Below are 20,980 nucleotides of genomic sequence, written 5' to 3' on the forward strand. Positions count from 1 at the left end.
GTACGTGACTGGTTTATCTGCTTTATGGTGAAGGGGCCAACATATCTGGGACTGAGCTTTTTGCAGGGCAGGCGCATCCTGATGTCCCGTGTTGACAGCCATACCTTTTGACCCGGTTGGTAAGAGGGAGTCTCAGCCCTTCGAAGGTCTGCGGTAGTCTTGCCCCTGCGCACTGCCCGCTGAAGCTAATGGTGAGCTGTGTCCCAGACCCTCTCACTCTAATCGACAGAAGGGACATCCGACGGTTCCCCGGACCAGGGGAATAGGGGAGGTTGGTATCAGAGTATGCACTGGAAGGGAGTGAGTCCAGTGGATGGCTGACGGAGAGAGTTCTGCGCGTACTCGGCCCAGCCTAGGAACTGGTTCCAAGAGTTCTGGTGGCCATGGCAGAAGGTTCGAAGTAAACGCCCGATTTCCTGAATCTTCCTCTCCTGTTGGATTGGGGATGGTATCCTGATGACAGGCTTATGGTCACACCTAGGAGGGAAAAGAATGCCTTCCATACTCTGAAGATGAACTGTGGGCCACGGTCTGAAACAATGTCCTCGGGAATTCCATAATATCTGAAAATGTTGTTAAACATGATTTCAGCAGTAAATCTCCAGCAGAAGATGGCAAGATTTAGAGAATCGATTGATGACTACAAGAACACATGTGTTACCATCCGAGGCCGGTATATCAGTGATGAAATCAACTCCTAGGTGTGACCAAGGGCGGTTGGGAATGGGCAGCGGAAGGAGCTTGCCAGAGGGTAGGTGGCGTGGGCTCTTGGAGATGGCACATTCGGAACAGCCCTGAACGAACCTTCTCACATCCCTGGCCATGTTGGGCCACCAGAAGCGATCTTTCAGCAGCGAGATGGTGCTGTTGGCCCCTGGATGGCCAGTGCCTTCGGCTGAGAGGTTTTCCAATTACCGATTGGACTTGGTAGGTGGTCTTGGTGGTCGGCGTTGGGAGATTGAGTTGGTGGCAGAGATTCCCGTAGATGAAGTTCCCGGCTGAGTCAGAGTCGAGGAGGGCATGAACTGGAAAGGAGATACCGGAGGCAGTAAGTTTTACAACAGTGGTGAGGGGCTGCATATTAACTATTGATGGCTTAATGACACTCACCATAGGTCGTGGCGGACGAATAGGGCATGCCGCGATTACATGCCCCCCAGCTCCACAGTAAAAAAATAGGTTCTGGAGGGCTGATGGTGTCTGGCCGACGAAGGAGTGGAGTGTATGGTGGAAGTTGCTGTTCCACAATGCAAGATTGCATACGAGTAGCACAGCGGATGGATAATTGTATAAACAGTTCCAAGCCATAGGAATCATCGTAGGCTGCGAGCTGAAGTTGCACCTTCGGCTCCAGTCCTTGCCGGTAAATGGTCAGAAGAGCGCGTTCATTCCAGCCGCTGGCTACTGCGAGGGTTCTGAACTTTAGGGCGTAATCGTTGATGGACAGAGACCCTTGACGGAGATGATATAACTGGTCACAAACAGAGGTATCCCCTATGGGTCTACCAAATACTTCTCGGAAATGTGCAAGAAAATTATCAAGGGATTGAGTTACAGTACCGGCCTGGGACCAGATGGTCTCTGCCCATTGAAGTGCCCGTCCCATCAGCAGTGATATGATGAACGCTATCTTAGCGCTTTCCTTGGCGTACAGATGTGGCTGCATCTCCAGTGCGAGCGAGCATTGCAGCAGAAATCCGTTGCACTCCTCCACCGAGCCAGAGAAGGGCGCTGGTCTGGCCATGGGACCGGTAAGTACTGTCGTGGAAGAGGAAGTGGCGTTGGTGACGGGCGTGACAGGTGGTGTGACAATGGCCGGGGTGAGTATCCGTTTGAGGGCATCCACGATCTCCTGGAACGGGTCGGATGCACTCATCTTGCTGATCCTTTGTGGTCCGGTCTTCTGTTATGGAAGGAGACTCACACAGAGGATTAGAAAAATAGCAATACTTTTATTTTCAACACTGAGTGCAGGAGATTCGGAGAGGTGAGTAATAGCGCTGAATATAGTCCTTTAAGGGAGAGGAGGAGAGTATCCCTGTCTCTGGTCCTCCAGGAGATCGTGGAATCGGGGATAGAGGACAGCACACACCTCCGCTGGTGGGTAAACGGAGCTTTCACGGAGTGGATGACTGGAACGTACTGGGGAATGGAACACAGGAGAACACAATGGAGGTAACACAGGAGGTAAGTATATCAAGAAGGTAAGTCTTTCGATGTATCTCACGGATAGAATAGAGAGGGAGTCCACTTCGTAGAAACGAGACCGGACACTGGAGTGGCGTGAGGTGTGTGCTTATGAATGGTGGCTGATGATGATTGCCAAGTAGTGACAGGTGCGTGTGATCAGTATTCAGGTGAAGGTGTTCGCTGTGATTGGGAGGTGGCTGAGCCTGGCTGATCCGTGACAGAAACAGAGAAACAAATAGAGACATAATTAGAGTAGCTGTTGTTCCAACCAAGCAAAATTGATTTGTTTAACCCAAGCTAAAGAATAATAATGTGCATTTGATCAGATATAACTGCAGTACAAGATTATGAGATGCATTATTTGAATGCTTGGCCAAAGAGATGTCTTTAATCTAGATTTAAACAGAGAGAGTGTGTCTGAACCCCGAACGTTATCAGGAAGGCTATCCCAGAGTTTGGGAGCCAAATGCGAAAAAGCTCTACCTCCTTTAGTGGACTTTGCAATACTAGGTACTACCAAGAGTATCATAAGTAGAATGGCATCTACGCTATTATTAGTCTCTTTCATTCTTATTTTGAGGTCGCTGTAGCCATACGGATCCAGTCCATATTCAGACCAGATGGTGGATTAGCACCTAGAGACGATCACAACAGCCATGATGTTAGCGGAGATCATGACAACTAGATGCACCCCAGAGACAGATCCCCTGTGAAGACCTCATCACCTCAACGACCATCAGCACAGATCCTCAGCACAGACCACGAGAACCAGACATGTTTTCTGTACAGACCCTATGGCAAGTTTAACTCCCCTCCCCACCAAACACTGGCATAATATATCCTGATCTTCAAAGAGAAGGAACTGGATGAAATATTCAGAAAGATATCGGTCCACAACTCTGACTTGTAATGCAGCCCAGAAAAATTCAAACCATGTTGTTTCGTCTGGCGAGAGAAGAAATGAACCCCAACTGAGGCTGATTTCTCCCAAGATTTTTTCTCCATTTTTGTCGCAATGGAGTTTGTGTTCCTTGTCACTGTCACCTTTGAACTGAACTGAGCTGATGATGACATCACTGATAGTGACATTTCTCCAGAGCTGCTTTATAGATGAAAATTCTTTCCATAATTGATGCAATTTCCACAGTTATTAAACCAAACTGAATCAACAATTAACTGATTTAAACTAAATAGTGACTCAGCTGCTTTAAAGCAGAACTTAATTTTGTTTGCATCACTGAATCTTTATTTTCCTGATTCTCACTGTAAAGCTGCTTTGAAACAATCTGTATTGTATAAAGTGCTACAAAAAAATAAAGGTGTCTTGATTTTACTTTACTGTATTCTCAATAATTTCATAGGAATAATTAACTGTTATTAACAGTATGTTCAGTGAAGATGCTGGATTACCTTCCAGGATGATGGTGATGGGGTTGAGTTTGAACCCCTCTCCTCCAGGACACAATGTGTTATACTCCGCTAGAGACACATGATACACTCATCAGTCAACTACCACATTCATATTCATCAATATTTGTTCAATATGCCAAGCCAATATGAAGTAACTTACGAATGTTTTTGTCACAAAAATATATAAAATTATACTGAAAGTGCCTTGAATAACTACAGAAAAATAGAATAACTACAGACTAAATGAAAAAAAAACAAGCTAATTAAAAAATGCCTTTAAATTACAAATTTAAATTAAATTACGAAAATACTATGATATTATACTAAACTTTTATACTAAGTATTGATGTAATATAGTATTATAGCATTGATTTACTGAGGTAATTAAGAGAGTAAATTAGAATTGTTAGCATTAATTTACTATTATAATAGGGTTATGTAATGTGGGGTTTGGGTTTTGTTTTTGTTTCATGTTCATGTCCATGTCTTTTATTTTGTAATTATTTCATGCTGTTTATGTCATGCTTCCCTTGCCCTCATGTCTTCATGCTATTGGCTCCTCTGTTCATTGTGTCATGTTCTGATTGGTTGTCTTAGTCATGTGTCTTGTTTCCCATTGGTTTGTTTATGCTGTTGGTGAGTCCTGTCCATGCCAAGTCAAGTCTGTTCTAGTCAAGTCTGTTCATGTCAAGTCTCGGATTATCGTTTGGATGTTTGGATCACTTGTAAATAAACTGCACTTGGGTTCTCACTTCAACTCGCCTTCAGTGGATTGATTCGTTACAGGTTATTATAGTATTATAGATCAAAATAATCTCCTGCGTACAATATTCCTACATGAAAGTGCTTAGGGATGTTGATTTCAGAATGTGTTCATCTTTTCTGTTGACATGCAGTAGTACTGAACTGCATGTAGTATGGAAGTAGTGACATATTGTTCCACTGTATAACCGAATTCCTGCTGTTTTGAAGTACTGTAGTATTGAACTATTGAGGATTGTTGCAGAGTTCCTTACAGGTGTTGAGTGGAGGGCAAAGGTCACATGGGTTACCCCACGCTCGTCCCAGAGAACAGCAGCATGACGAACGACTGACTCCAAACCCCAACTCAACACTACACGCCAGCCCGCCATGGCCACGGTACACCACATCCAGAAAACAGCTCCCTACTCGTGTGTCTGCCGCATGGAAACATACCAACAGACTGCATGTGAGCTTTTATGGATGACCACAGAGCACTTCAACTGCATGATTTACAATAAATGCATTACATCTCTTAATGTGCAAGTACTATGATTGTGATAGCATTGGGTTAGGTTATATTTAATAATCAGTCTTACCAACGCAGCCGATTCCAGTGGGGTTGAGTTCAAAGTCAATGGGACAGTTACACTGGTATGAGCTGGCTGTGTTCTCACAGTGACCATTAACACAGCTGATGGGATCGAGACACTCGTCCACATCTGACATCACAACAACACAGAAAGTATTCACAGTGTGAGGTGAAGAACAGCTGTTGATATTGTAGAGTAACAGCATGCTTACCTGTGCAGTTTCCACCTGTCCTGTCCAGCTCATAGCCCTCATCACAAACACAATGAAACATCCCTGGAATATTATGACATGTGCCAAATACACAGATGTTCTGGAAGGTGCACTCGTCTATATCTGCAACATACGCATATGATTTACAGAAAATATAACAGTAATTTATGTACTTTATTCTGAAAATCAATAGATACACTGCCGATCTGATTTTATGAGTGTGTTATTAATAGTATAATAATAAAATGGTGTCCACTAAACTATGAGAAAACAAAAATCCTTATGTAAAATAACCTTTGTTCTTATATATATATATATATATATATACAGTGGGTACGGAAAGTATTCAGACCCCCTTAAATTTTTCACTCTTTGTGAAGAAATGGACAGCACCTGAGTTAAATATATGAGTGTCACAGCAAAGGGTCTGAATACTTAGGACCATGTGATATTTCAGTTTTTCTTTTTTAATAAATCTGCAAAAATGTCAACAATTCTGTGTTTTTCTGTCAATATGGGGTGCTGTGTGTACATTAATGAGGAAAAAAAATTAACTTAAATGATTTTAGCAAATGGCTGCAATATAACAAAGAGTGAAAAATTTAAGGGGGTCTGAATACTTTCCGTACCCACTGTATATATATATATATTTAAAAAGATCGTTCACCCAGAAACTCATTCCAAAACCACATGACATGCTTTCTTCAGTGGAAGACAACACAGATCCTGAAAAAGTATCTTAGGTAGCCCATATGACTCATTAATAATCAATCTTAATTAAGGCTTCTAAAGTCATGGAACAGAGCAAAATTTAACTTATTCCTTTGTGTCACATGACCAATCATTTCACAGCTAGTATGAATCTCATTCATGAATCACAAATGAGATTTGAGAACTAAACTGTAAAAAGAGGTGGTGACCTGCAATTATTACCTTTAAAAACAATTTTTACCTGAATTAAGCCAAAAATATTAGTTTTGTTGGTATACATTAAGGTATTTATTTAGGATGATTCAGTAATGCAAAATAATATTTTTGTTGTGAATAACATCAGTTAATTTAGATTTTATTACCATGTTTAGGTTACTATTTTGTTCAGTCCAAAGTGAACAAGGAGATCAACCACATCTATCCCCATTCAATCTGCAAAACCTCTACTTATGTGTTCCATGAAAGAAATAATCATTTTAATTTGAAACCACGTGAAGCTGAGTAAATGACAGAATTTTCATTTCTGAGTGAATCCTTATCTGTCCATAAAATGATGACAAAAAGCAGTAACTTTGTCATCCTGTCATCATGTGTGTGTGTGTGTGTGGATAAACGCACCTTGACAGGTTTTGCTGTTTGGAGTGTGTGTGAAGCCCATCTCACATTCACAGCGATAGCTGCCAGGAACATTGAGACACTGGCCGTTTTCACACAGATCCACATCTTCAGCACACTCGTCCATATCTGCAGGATATTCAGACACCAGTGAATGATGGTTTGTATGGAGTATGATGGAAGTATGTTGGTGTGGATGGACAGATTGAACAGATAGACAGACAGAAGGCTGAATGATGGACCTGAGCAGGTAAATCCGTCTCCAGTAAAGCCATCTGAACATCGACAGTGGTACGAGCCAGCTGTGTTCACACACTCAGCATCAGCGCTGCAGATGTGAGTCCTGTCACTACACTCATCCATATCTGCATAATAAAATACATATTCAACAAGTGTGAATAATACTGAGAACAACTGATTTGATTGGAACTTTATACATGTATACTGTGTTGTGCATTTTGTAGATCATTTATTTAAATTAGATTTAAAGTGTTAATCTCACACTCATTAACATCTGGATCAGAGCATGCGAGATTACACTACATACAAATACTACTAGACACAGAAGACAGAAGAGGACAAAACTGGTAAGTACAGCTCAACAGAGTTTTTTAAATGAGGCTTCTGCAGAGGAGAAAGTGATGATAACAGATATGGATATTCTTGGAGGGTTCAGAGCATAGACTTAGCTGAATAATCACACTGATGTCTTTTCAGGTGGTGATGGACCCGGAGAGCTGAGCAGACGACAGAAGGTTAACAGGTAAGTAGATCAGGTTAAGGAGCCAGGGAGGCTGATGCACGCATGTGAACAACAACAACAGACAACTTGTGACTAGGCAGCTGGAGATGGATGTCCCTGGTGGAAAGCCAGACCTTTTGACCCGGATGGTACTGGGGAGCGTTGGAACGGTGAGCATCGGCCTGGCTTTTATGTCTCCGCACTGCCTGTTGCAGAAGGACATGTGCTGAGTCCCAGACTCTCTTGCTCTCCTGGAACCAATGGTTCACAGCTGGAACGTCCGATTTCTCACCTGACCAGGGAAACAGGGGTGGCTGGAACAGAGTATGCGCTGAAAGCGCATCAGGCCGGTGGTACTTTGCCGTAGGGAGTTTTGGGCATACTCGGCCAAGGGCAGGAAACTATGTCTATGGCAGTAAACTATGAAACTATGGCTATGGCAGTAAGATCTCAGGTATCACCCAATTTCCTGGATCTTACACTCAGTCTGGCCATTATTCTGTGGGTGATATCCAGATGATAAGCTGATGGAAACCCCAAGGAGTTGGACTTGCCAAACCCTGGAGATGAACTGAGGTCCCCTGTCAGAGACGATATCCTTGGGTAGACCATAGCTACGGAAGACATGTTGGAATAAGTGTTCAGTGGTCTCAGAGGGATGAGTTGGCATGCCTTAGAAAACCTGTTCACGACCACCAGGACACAGGTATTGGAGTTGGAAGGAGGGAGGTCAGTAACGAAGTCTACTCTGAGATGGCACCAGGGTCGACAAGGAATGGGGAGACTTCTCAGGTCATGTTGGGCCACAAGTACTGGTTTTGGAGGAGTGAGAGAGTTTGCTGGCTGCCTGGGTGTCCTGTATGATGAGTGTACTGATTCCATAAGGGTCAGTCGAAGGGATGATGGAACCTAAACCATCCCTTTTGGACCTCCCTGCAGAGCAGGCTCAGTGTGAGTGGCTTCCGTGTTTTGGTCATCTATGGACCACTGAATGGGACTTACTATAATGGCTGGAGTGAGTATGGGTTCTGGAGGTGTGTTGTTCTTCTCGGTGTGATGGATGTGGGAGAGTGTGTCAGCCCTTTGGTTCTTTGATCCAGGTCGGTAAGAGACCGTGAACAGTCAACAGTGAAGTTGAAGTGGGTGAAGAAAAGTGCCCAGCGGGCCTGTCAAGGGTTAAGTCTTTTAGCATCTTTAAAATATTCCAGATTATGATGATCTGTGATGACTTCAAACGGGTGGTTAGCTTCCTGCTTGATTGCCCTGCAAGCTTTATTACCAGAAGCTCCCTGTTGCCAATGTCGCAGTTCTGCTCCGCCAAGGATAACTTTCTAGAGTAGAAGGCAAGTGGATGGAGTGTAGGAGGCTCTCTGTGATGTTGTGACAATACCAATTCTACCCCTACTGCTAAAGCATCCACAAGGAAAGGGAGTTTTGGATCTGAATGAACCAAGGTAGGAGTGGTGCAAAAGGCATCCTTGAGTTTCTGGAAGGCATTGACGGCGTCGGGAGTCCAGGACGGAGACTTGGGCTTATTCTTTAGCAGTGAGGTGAGAGGTGCACAGATCTGACAGAATTTGGCGATGAAACGGTGGTAGAAATTGGTAAAGCCCAGGAATCTTTGGAGTTCTTTGATGGGGGTAGGTTGAGGCCAGTCCTTGACAGCTTGTACCTTCCTCTGGTCCATGTGAATGCCTTGATGGTCGATGATGTAACCCAGGAATTGGATGGTGTCACGGTGGAACTCACTTCTCCAATTTGAGGTATAGATGGTTTTCTCTCAATTTCTCGAGGACCTGTTTCATCTGGTGGCAATGTTCGGCCATGTTCTGGGAGTAGATGAGGATATCATCAATGTATATGATGACAAACTGATGGAGGAACTCCCGGAACACCTCATTCATGAATCCTTTGAAGACAGAGGGTGAGTTGGAGAGGCCATATGGCATCACCTGGTATTCATAGTGGCCTGATGGTGTTATGAAGGCGGTCTTCCATTCATCACCCTTACGGAACTGAATGAGGTTGTAAGCGCTACGCAGGTCCAGTTTGGAGAAGATGCAAGCACCACAAAGCTGTTCCAGGGCGGCTGGGACTAGAGGAAATGGGTAGCGATATTTGACAGTTTGTGAGTTCAGGATACGGTAATCGATGCATGGCCTCAAGCCTCCATCCTTCTTGCTGATAAAAAAGAAGCTGGATGTTGTTGGTGAAGTAGAAGGGTGGATGAATTCCTGCCTGAGAGCCTCCTCGATGTACTCCTCCATGGCCTTCTGTTCCGGGATGGACAGCAGGTATACTCTACCCTTAGGTAGCATGGCCCCAGGCAGCAGGTCAATTGCACATTCCCATGGCCAATGAGGTGGTAATTCTGTTGCTGCCTGCTTGCTGAAGACATCCTGGAAAGCCCTGTAGTCAGGTGGAATCTCAGGAGTGAGGATGGAGCTGTAGAAAACTTCTTAACAGGAGACATGCTTTTATGGAGACAATCACCACTCCATTGGAGGATTTCACCAGTGTTCCACTTGACTTAAGGGGAATGTCAAGTCAGCCAAGTCCATCCCAGTATGATATTAGCAGTAGAACCGTCCAGCACCAGAAAGGAGATGGATTCCTGATGCAGACAGCTGATGTGGAGCATGATGGTAGAGGAACAGCATAGGATCTTCTCTGAGCCCAGCGGTTTTCCTAAGATAGTGTGAATGTTGAGTGGTTGAGAGCAGGTTTTCCTTTTGAGGTTTAATTGTCGTAAGAGATTCAGTGAGATGAAGTTCCTGGAGGATCCAGAGTTGAGGAGGGCTTTTGCTGAAACAGATTGGTTAGCAGAGGTTACCTGCACCGTAGTGCGTGATAATAGCGCAATCATAGGTTGCAATTGGAGGGCACTCACCGCTTGGCATGGTGGATGAACTGGGCAGAGGGACATCAGATGTCCTGCTGCTCTGCAGTACAAGCACAACCCATTAATTCTTCCGTTGATGATCCGCACGGGTGAAATGGTATGGATCAATCTGCATTGGTTCTGGTGCTGGAGGTGAGGTGGGCGGAGCTGATGCAGCAGTACCTTCCAAATTGCTGGGTGTGAGGTGTTGAGAGATGCGCATCGGTCTCTGAATGAAGTTCTCTAGCCCCACAACATCACCATAAATAGCCATTTGTTGACGGATGTTAACATTCAGCCATTTTCAGAACGCGGTGATGAGCGCTGCTTCGTTCCAGCCGCTGGTGGCTGCAAGAGTGCGGAACTGGAGAGCATAATCATTCACGGAAGATTGACCTTGATGTAACCGGAAGAGTTGGTTGTTGACTGATAGTTCGTTGGCACTTTAGCCAAAAACTTAGCTGAAGTGAGCAACAAAGGCTGTGAACGAGTTGGTGATCAGGCCGTGAGCATCCCAGACAGACCGCGCCCACTGTAGAGCACGTCCAGACAGGAGCAAGATGATGTATGTGATCTTGGCCCGATCTCTGGGGAGTAATTGGGGTTGCATCTCAAAAAATAAGGAGCACTGGAGGTGTCGTCGGACGGGCCATGGGACTGACGGAGGCAGATTGAGTTGAAGAAGTGGTGAGTGAGAGAAGTGACTGACGAATGGATTGGACGAGCTCAGCAAACAGATCCGGGTTTGGATCACATTGTTGATTTGCATAGTTTGCAGTCTGGTCTTCTGTCAGCAAACAGAAGAGGACAACACCGGTAAGTACAGTTCAACAGAGTTTATTAATTGAGGCTTCTGCAGAGGAGAAAGCGATGATCACAGATATGGATATTTTTGGAGAGTTAAGAGCATAGACTTAGCTGAATAATCACACTGGTATCTTTGCAGGTGGTGATGGACCCAGAGAGCTGAGCAGACGACAGAAAATGAACAGGTAAGTAGATCAGGTAAGGAGCCAGGGAGGTTGATGCACGCATGTGAACAACAAGACCAGACACTAAGGAAGGGATGTGATGGTGCCTTATTACAGGGCTTGATTGGTGTTGACAGGTGGAGTGCATCAGTATTTGGGTGATTAAGAATGAGTGGGAGAAGCTGAAGGATCTGGCTTTGCTGTTGACTCCATGACACAGACATGTGTAGTAAATCAGTAATTCATTACTGCCCATAGATTTCTGGAATATTTCTAACTTACTTACTTTTACATTTATTCGTTCAGCAGGAGCTTTTATTTAAAGTGAATTACCAATGAGAAAGGCTACGAGCAACAATGTGGCAAGTTTAAAATCTAAACTAGATTACTAACACACTCTAACAAAAGTGTAATGCAGAAGAGAACTTATTGTAACTTTTACTTATTAGAAGTATATTTCAGGGACTACTCTCATTTTAACTCATCTAATCATTTTCAAATGATATGTCTTTAATTTGAGTTATGATGACAGCATTTCAAGAATCACAACCACAAAGAGGTTAAAATTAAGCCATGCATATTTCTTATTCGGAAAATAAATATTACAGACTACACACTATTCTATCCCAGTAACATGGTAAATCATAACTAACACGCACCAGCACATCTGACTCCATCACCAGACCATCCGTCACTGCAGGAGCAGTAGTAATGTCCCGGTGTGTTGACACAGGTGGCGTGTGTGTCACAGTTGTGAGTGTTAATCTCACACTCATTAACATCTGGATCAGAGCATAAGAGATTACACTACATACCAATACAAACAACTAATGCAACTAATGCAAACTGTGGAGTATTAACTTATCAGTGTAAGTACAGTATGGTAGTATTTATAATACGGAGTATAAGGTACACATCAATTATTAGGTAAATTATTCTGACGTGTTTTTCTGGATCAGGACTCACCGGTGCAGCCAGAGGTTCCTTTCTTCATGGCGTAACCCATCTCACAATGACAGATGAAAGAACCCTTGGTGTTCTCACACTCCCCAAACACACAGATGTTGGTGTTGAGGTCACACTCATTCACATCTGCAAACAAAGGCCCCACAGCAACAGACTAAACCAAAATCAGATCGTCAGATGACTGTGTAAATTTGAAGAGAGAGCCAGTACAGAAAGACTTGATACTTCTGGTAAAATATGCATCCATTCTTGTGACATTAACTTTTAAAACGCATAGAATTAACACGGATATTGTCTTATTTTGTTCTTATTTGTTTTATATATAATCTTGAGAAATGTGCTGTGTAAGCTGAATTATATACAAATGAACAAACATATAGTTTCTTAAAAAAAAAAAAAACAGAATTGAGCAGCACACCAATGCATGTCCTCATGTCCACAGAAGTCATGAATCCTTCATGACACATGCAGTGATATTCTCCAGGGACATTAGTGCACTGACCACCTTCACAGATGTCAACATGCTCTTCACATTCATTCACATCTGATGAGACACAGAGAGAGACAGGAGAATCAATGCATGTATGTGTACAACCGGACATACAGTTTGTTCCTCAGTATTCAATAAAATTGCATTTTTATACAGCACTAAATCAGATATGTTTGGAAATAAACAGCTGCTGTGTTAGATATAGAAGAAGGTGAACAGTGGTTTGTCAGGTTTGGTAGCAGAGCAGCTAGTGTTAAGAATGCACCTGCACATGTCCTTTGGTCCGGCGTCAGAGTGTAACCCTGACCGCAGCTGCAGGAATAACTCCCCTCTGAATTACTACAGTACACCTCACATCCTCCATTCTCTATCGTACACTCATCTATATCTGAAGAGTACAAAGGACATCAAAACAGACATATAATAAAATATATATTAAATGTATAAATAAATATATATTCAAGTTTTTAAATATATTCACATAGAAAACAGCTATTTTAGATTGTAATAATATTTCTCAATGATAGTTTTTACTTTTGAGTAGTGTAAATGTACAGTGCCTTGCGAATGTATTCATACCCCTTCATTTTTTTCACATTTTGTTTTGTTGCTGCCTTATGTTAAACTGCTTTAAATTATTTTTTTTCCACAACAATCTACACTCCATACATCATAATTGTCAAGCAAAAAAACAGGTTTTTAACATCTTTGCACATTTATTAAAAATAAAAAACTAAAATGATTCCATTGCATAAGTATTCATACCCTTATCTGGGACAGTTGAAATTTAGCTCAGGAGCATTCATTTTGCTTGAAGATGTTACTACACTTCAAGCGAAGTTAACCTGTGGCAAATTCAATTGAATGGGTATGATTTGGAAAGGCACACACGTCTTAATAAAAGGTCTAACAGCTGATAATGCATATCAGAGCAAAAACCAAGCCCTGAGGTCAAAAGAACTGCCTGTAGAGCTCAGAAACAGGAGTGGCCCAGCCAGAGCCTGGGATTGAACCCAATCAAATATTTCTGGAGAAACCTGAAAATGTGCATCTGCCCTATCCAACCTTACAGAGCTTGAGAGGTGAACAGGTGAGGTGAAGAATGGCAGATAATTGCAAAATGCTGATGAGCAAAGCTTGTCGCATCAAAAAAAGACTTGAGGCTGTTAAGGTGCTTCAGCTAAATATTTAGTTAAGGGTATGAATACTTATGCAATGTACTTATTTCAGTTTTTTATTTTTATAAATTTACGAAGTTGTGACAATTCTGTTTTTGCTTTGCCAGTAAGGTATATGGAGTGTAGATTGATGTGGAAAAAAGTAATTTAAAGAAGTTTATCATAAGGCAGCAACATAACAAAATGTAAAAAAAAAAAAATGAAGGGGTATGAATACTTTCGCAAGGCACTGTATACCCACTTTGTGATTATATACTCTTTTTCATGAATCTATCTATCCATTCACACATGAGAGTGGATGGGCAAGAAGTAAATGAACAGACAAAATGGAGAGTTAAAAGTCATTAAAAGTTAATCTAAAGCTAATCTAATGCAGAACTCTGACCTGTGCAGCCTTTCCTATCAGGTGTCATCCGATAACCAGAGTTACAGGAGCACTGGTACGTCCCCACCACATTCACACACCTGCCATTAAGACACAATGTGCTGCTCAACTCACACTCGTTCACATCTGCAGACAAGCAGTACCATCCATCAGATCCATGAGAATAATCAGACAAAATCAAGACAAAATATATTTGAGTTAAAATGGCTTATTTCAAGAAGTGGTCCATGTATGATAATGTAATTGAGCTGATAAGTTCTAAATAGTTCTGTAGATGGTATCTACTGAACAAACAAGAGTGAGATATGATATAATTTAGTTCTCACCATCACAGGCACTGCCGTCCACAGACAGCTGATGACCAGGTGGACACACACACCTATAGCTGCCATCAGTATTTTCACAGGTGCCTCCATTACACAGTGAGAGGTTTCGTTCACACTCGTCAATATCTACAGCATCAAAAAAGCACACACATACACACCACAATGATGGTTAGTCTCATAATCATGGCTCTATAAATTAATGTCAAAGAAAATACTCATGGGAATCCTTCCAGCCTGTCTAGTTTCCCAAGATCCTATTGCAACATCCTTAAGAAACCTTAGGAAACCAACAGTATGTTTAGTAATGCATGGCTTGCAGACACAGCTACTACATACACTGATCAGGAACTTTAAAACAACTTTAAAACCACTGACAGGTGAAGGGAATAACATCAATTACATTATTACAATGGCACCTATTAATGGGTGGGATATATTAGTCAGCAATAAAACAGTCAGTTCTTGAATTTCATGTGTTGGAAGCAAGAAAAATGGGAAAGTGAAAACATCTGAGCGACTTTGACAAGGGCCAAAATAGTGATGGTTAGACAGCTGTGTCAGAACATCTCTCCATATGCAGTGGTTAGTACCTACCATAAGAGGTGCACAAAAGGACAACCAGTGAACCGGCATCAGGGGCATGGGCACCCAATGCTCACAGATGCACATGGTGAGCAAAGGCTAGTCTGTTTGGTGCAATCACACAGAAGATCTAGTGTAGCTCAAATCGCTAAAAAACTTAATGCTGGCCATGATAGAAAGGTGTCAGAAAACACAGTGCATCACAAACTGCAGAGTGCCCATGATGGCCCCTGTCCACCATTGATAATATTTATAATAGATCTTTATAACAGTATAGCAGATGCTTACATAAAATGATATAAATATCAGTAGTCACTCTATATTTCTAATAATATGTTTTAGTAAGATTAAATGATCAAAACATATAATGCAATGCAATACAATGATGATTGAGAGTGTAACAACGTTCGTAGATCGGGAAGAAGGAGGCGGGAACCGGTGAACATTTAAACATAAAATTGTAATAAATAAATAAATAAACAAACACAAAACGAAAGTAAAAGCGCCAGACCGCATAAACCGACTACCGCATAAAACATAATAAATCAACAACATAAATAGTCCAGGCCTGGTCCCCTCTCGTCCTTCACTGTCGTCGCTCTTCCTTTTATCCTTCCGGAGCTCCTCCGTGGGACTTGAGACCAGTGAGTGGTGCAGGTGTCGCTCATTATCATTTACTCCACCGGCTTCGCTCCATTCCCACAGCTCTCGGCCCCGCCCCACTCATCACATACCCCCATCGCCCCTCACAGTCCGGGGGGTACTCACGCTGTTGCGTTCTACTTCCCCCCTCCCCACTCCGGGGAAGGCAATCACGGCGGCCGCGATGTACCTGGGGGTAAGGACAGACGAGGAGAGAAAAGAAAAAGGAAGGATGAGGAGAGAAAGAGACAATAGAGGAAAAGAAAAGAAAAGAAAAGAAAAAAAATTCCCGGACACACTGCCGCTTGGTCCTCAACCAGCTGAGAGGCTCTCACTCGCGGTGCTATGCGATTGTACTGGACATCTTTGGTGGATGGCTCGATGCTCCTCCGCCTCCTGGCGGACGGCGATGGCTCCTCCTTTTGAGGGCAGCCGGCAGCGAGTCCCCCATTACCTGCTTCTCCCCAAACATGACGGACGACAGCAGGCTCCGGCCTCCTGGCGAACGGCGCCAACTCCTCCGCTCTCTCTCGGACAGCAGCCACCCCTCCTCAACCCAGGAGCGCGGCAGCGAGCTCTCTGTCCCACCTCGTCTTCCATCGCTCCAGCACCACCGCCTCGGGCAGCCACCGGCGGTCTCTTCTTCTTCCTGCTGCCCGATCTCCTCAGCACTGTGATCCCCCTCAGCAGCGAGGGCTCTCTGACAGCGTGTCCCTCCTTCCTCCCGGGTTTCGGCACCAATGTAACAAAGTTTGTAGATTGGGAAGAAGGAGGTAGGAACCGGCAACCTTTAAACACAAAACTTTAATAAACAAATAAACAAACACAGAACGAAAGTAAAAGCGGCAGCCCCTCACGGGCGACTGCCACATAAAATAAAACAACAACTTAAGCAGTCCAGGCAACGTCCTCTCTCGTCCTTCACTGTCGTCACTCCTCCTTTTATCATTCCGGAGCTCTTATGTGGAACTCAAGAGACCAGTGAGTGGCGCAGGTGTTGCTCATTATCATTTACTCCACCGGCCTCGCTCTGTTCCCACAGCTCTCGGCCCCGCCCCACTCGTCACAGAGACATGAAAATAAACAGTTCTCAAAAGATTTGAGATTTTTTAGAGGCTTGAGAATATCATTCCTCCACTGAGAAACAGTAAAAGTAAAGCTTCTGGAAACAAACATTCCTCAAAATCCTATTGATCATATCTGAGACTCACTGAATTTTCTAAAAAGAAAAAAAACAATGTCTAAAAAAGCTGAGCTGCTTCCGTCCAGTAAGTGTTCATCTTGAAATATTAGGCTACTAACAATATCAAAGTTATTCTTATGTTTATAAAAATCAGTAAAGATTTCACAGGAAAAAGACATGTGAAGCACGATGTAATGGACTTGGTATTGGTTTTGAATCCATTTTAAGTTTATTAAAAGCAACAATCCAAATCAACAAGTGAAGAGATGGTCAAAAACACAAGCAGGTGTTGAAGATCAAAATAGACAGTCCAAATAAGCAGTTAAATCAGAAACAGTAATCGATAAAACGAGTCCAAAAAACTGGCAATGGTCATAACAACAGACAGTAACAATGGCAATGGAAAACGCTCAGTAAGGCAGGCAAGACTGGCAATACTTTGCAACATAATACAGGAAAGCACGGCTCTTTATACAGGGCAAAAAGGAAGTGACTGTAGAGGAAATTGAGTGAGATCATTATTTTGGTGAGGGCTCCCTCTGGTGGTTGGAGGGAGCAGATGTTACAGAACCCCCACCTCTATGAACACCTCCAGGTGTTCTTCAACTGGGGTGTCTTAGTCTTCAACCAAGGGGTCTGGGTGCTGGGCAGTCCTGGTGTGTTTGGAAAGTAATATAAGGATCCAGAATATCCCTGGCAGCTACCCAGGATCTCTCCTCTGGTCCGTATCCCTCCCAGTCCACCAAATATTGCTTCTGGCTCCTTCTTCTTCTTGAATCCATAATTTCCTTTACCAAGTATGCTGGATTTTCATCAATCTCCAGTGGTGGTGGAGGTTCAGGTTCCATGATTGGTGCAGGGTGGACCGGTTTCAGCAATGATAAATGAAATGAAGTAGAGATTCAGTAATTAGCAAGAAGAACAAGTCTTTAGGTCACAGGATTTATCTGTCTGGTAATGCGGAATGTACCTGCATACCTGGGACTGGGCTTCCTGCTAGGTAGCCGTAGACGCAGGTCTCTTGTGGAAAGCCAGACCCTCTGGCCTGCCTGGTGGTTGGGGTAGGGATGCCTCCAACAGTCTGCCTGTATCCTTTGAGCATATATGGCACCCGTTCACTCCTCCTAATCCAACCTCCAGGGAGACAGTGTCAAAATTTGACGAAGGGAAGTGAGAGAGTGTTCATTACACACTTCTTTCTTTTAAGCACTGTGGCCTTCGTTGGGACAGGAGTTGCAGTGATGGTTGGGTTGGCCACAGTAAAAGCATAGGTACTCTCCTCTAATAAAACTCTGGTGTAGCCATTTTGCATGGGTTCAGTAGACTGGAGCATAGAGAGGGCAGCAGCTTCAGTGGGAATGGGAGAAATGTTGGATTGTTTGGAGTGACGCTTGTTACAAATGAGATTGTCCTCTTGTGCATCATCGTGTTTTTGAGATAAGTGACTGTGAATAGCTTCTTGGCCTATTTCTCCTGTATCAGGATCACTGTTTTTATATCCCAGCACTAAAAGACTTGTACCTCAATTACACACCTGTTGTTGTTTCCCCTCGACCTGCTCACTATATACATGTCTGCAAATGTGCCCTGCTCCTGGAAATTATATCCTGATCATATTGTGAGAATTACCTGTGGTATACTCACCCTGATTTACTCATGCACCTGTGTATGGTGATCTGCCTTGGGTTATACTCACCTGAGATACACTTACCTGAATATGTTATTCTTTCCATTGTTATGCTTCAAGTTGGTAATGCTGATAAACTGTGAAAGCCAACCGAGTTATTACCATTTGTTTTCCTGGAAAGTCACGCTGTCTTTTTATCATGTGGTCATCAAGTTCTGTATTATGTTTCCAGCTGGGTGCTCTGCACATGTATCTCCCTGTTATGTGAAGCTGCCTTTATTTGATTAATTCTGTTTCGTTTAATAAATCCCACAACTGGGTTCACAACTTACCTTTTGTTTGGTTTTGTTATATGTTTTGCAAATATACCAGGGGTGGGAAGTCCACATAAAAACACATTTTGAAAGTACACGTTATTTGGCAACATGCTTGATCAAACTAATAAAAGTAAAAATGTCTAAGAATTTTTAATGTTCCATTTGTTTTCCCCATTCTTAAAAATATATGTGTGTGTAAGCATGTGGGAAGAGCCCTATTTTAAAATCAGCACGTCAAGGTGTTTCTTATTTGTGGTCGCTGATAAAACAGAGAGCATAGCTGGTTAAAGAAGTCACCGCTCGCCACTAAAATATACAACTGCTTTTTGTGCAAACAATTCTAAGTGAACATGGTAAGTGAAAACACATTTTAAGTGAACCTCCGGCCACAAAATAAAACAATGAAAACAGGCATGTCATGACCTGTTTAATGTATTAATATAGCAAATTTTGCACAGTACATAGAACTCGATTAAAAAATGGAATGGTAACTAGATAGCAAAGTTTGTAGACAAACTTTTTTTTAAGTTGGCTGAAAAAGCCTAGCCAGAAAGTTTGAAGTAGTTTTAAAAGCTAAAAGTTTGAGGGTTTTCATTTTTAACTAATTTGAAGTAGTTTTAAAGTTTTGAAGGCAATACAATCTATCAGAAAAATAGATAGATAAGTAGATAGATAGATAAATAGATAAATAAGAAATAGTAAACTTGCATGTTGCTAGCATGATTAGCAAGTGACTAGTATGTCGCTAGCATTATTAGCAAGTTACTAGCATGTTGCTAGCGTGTTTCCAACATGATTATCATGTCGTTAGCATGTTGCTGGCATTATTAGCAAGTACCTAGCATGTTGCTAGCATGATTAGCAAGTGATTAGCATGATTAGCAAGTTACTAGCATGTTGTTAGCATGTTTCTAGCATGTTGCTACCATGATTAGCAAGTTACTAGCATGTTGCTAACATGATTAGCAAAGTGACTAGCATGTCACTAGCATGTTATTAGCATGCTTAGCAAGTGACTAGCATTTGGCTAGCATGACTAGCAAGTGACTAGCATGTCATTAGAATGATTAGCAAGTTACTAGCATGTCGTTGGCATGTTTCTAGCATGTTGCTAGCATGATTAGCAAGTTACTAACATGTTGTTAACATGATTAGCAAGTGACTAGCATGTCGCTATAATGTTGTTAGCATGATTAACAAGTAACTAGCATGTTGCTAGCAGAATTAGCAAGTGACTAGCAATGTTGCTAGCACGATTAACAAGTGACTAGCATGTTGCTAGCATGATTATCAAGTGACTAGCATGTTGCAAGCATGATTAACAAGAGACTAGCATGTTGCTAGCATGATTAGCAAGTGACTAGCTTTTTGCTAGCATGACCAACAAGTCACTAGCACGTCGTTAGTATGATGAACAAGTTACTAGCATTTTGTTAACATGTTTCTAGCATGTTGCTAGCATGATTAGCAAGTGACTAGCCATTACACACTTCTTTCTTTTAAGCACTGTGGCCTTCGTTGGGACAGGAGTTGCAGTGATGGTTGGGTTGGCCACAGTAAAAGCATAGGTACTCTCCTCTAATAAAACTCTGGTGTAGCCATTTTGCATGGGTTCAGTAGACTGGAGCATAGAGAGGGCAGCAGCTTCAGTGGGAATGGGAGAAATGTTGGATTGTTTGGAGTGACGCTTGTTACAAATGAGATTGTCCTCTTGTGCATCATCGTGTTTTTGAGATAAGTGACTGTGAATAGCTTCTTGGCCTATTTCTCCTGTATCAGGATCACTGTTTTTATATCCCAGCACTAAAAGACTTGTACCTCAATTACACACCTGTTGTTGTTTCCCCTCGACCTGCTCACTATATACATGTCTGCAAATGTGCCCTGCTCCTGGAAATTATATCCTGATCATATTGTGAGAATTACCTGTGGTATACTCACCCTGATTTACTCATGCACCTGTGTATGGTGATCTGCCTTGGGTTATACTCACCTGAGATACACTTACCTGAATATGTTATTCTTTCCATTGTTATGCTTCAAGTTGGTAATGCTGATAAACTGTGAAAGCCAACCGAGTTATTACCATTTGTTTTCCTGGAAAGTCACGCTGTCTTTTTATCATGTGGTCATCAAGTTCTGTATTATGTTTCCAGCTGGGTGCTCTGCACATGTATCTCCCTGTTATGTGAAGCTGCCTTTATTTGATTAATTCTGTT

General features: G+C 42.6%; 1 protein-coding gene across 1 annotated transcript in view; it reads right to left on the reverse strand.

Moving 5' to 3' along the window:
* Positions 1 to 20,980, reverse strand: part of fbn2a (fibrillin 2a) — a 138,544-nt gene that overhangs the window by 66,225 nt on the left and 51,339 nt on the right. Inside the window, 12 exon segments of the mRNA XM_016462171.1 lie at positions 3,601 to 3,669; positions 4,617 to 4,778; positions 4,941 to 5,063; positions 5,146 to 5,268; positions 6,475 to 6,600; positions 6,714 to 6,836; positions 11,725 to 11,847; positions 12,032 to 12,157; positions 12,450 to 12,575; positions 12,787 to 12,909; positions 14,085 to 14,210; positions 14,411 to 14,536. Of these exon segments, the coding sequence (XP_016317657.1) occupies positions 3,601 to 3,669; positions 4,617 to 4,778; positions 4,941 to 5,063; positions 5,146 to 5,268; positions 6,475 to 6,600; positions 6,714 to 6,836; positions 11,725 to 11,847; positions 12,032 to 12,157; positions 12,450 to 12,575; positions 12,787 to 12,909; positions 14,085 to 14,210; positions 14,411 to 14,536 (1,476 nt within the window).

The sequence above is a fragment of the Sinocyclocheilus anshuiensis genome, unplaced genomic scaffold (assembly GCF_001515605.1).
Source record: "Sinocyclocheilus anshuiensis isolate Anshui unplaced genomic scaffold, SAMN03320099.WGS_v1.1 scaffold889, whole genome shotgun sequence".
NCBI classification, from domain to species: Eukaryota; Metazoa; Chordata; class Actinopteri; order Cypriniformes; family Cyprinidae; genus Sinocyclocheilus; species Sinocyclocheilus anshuiensis.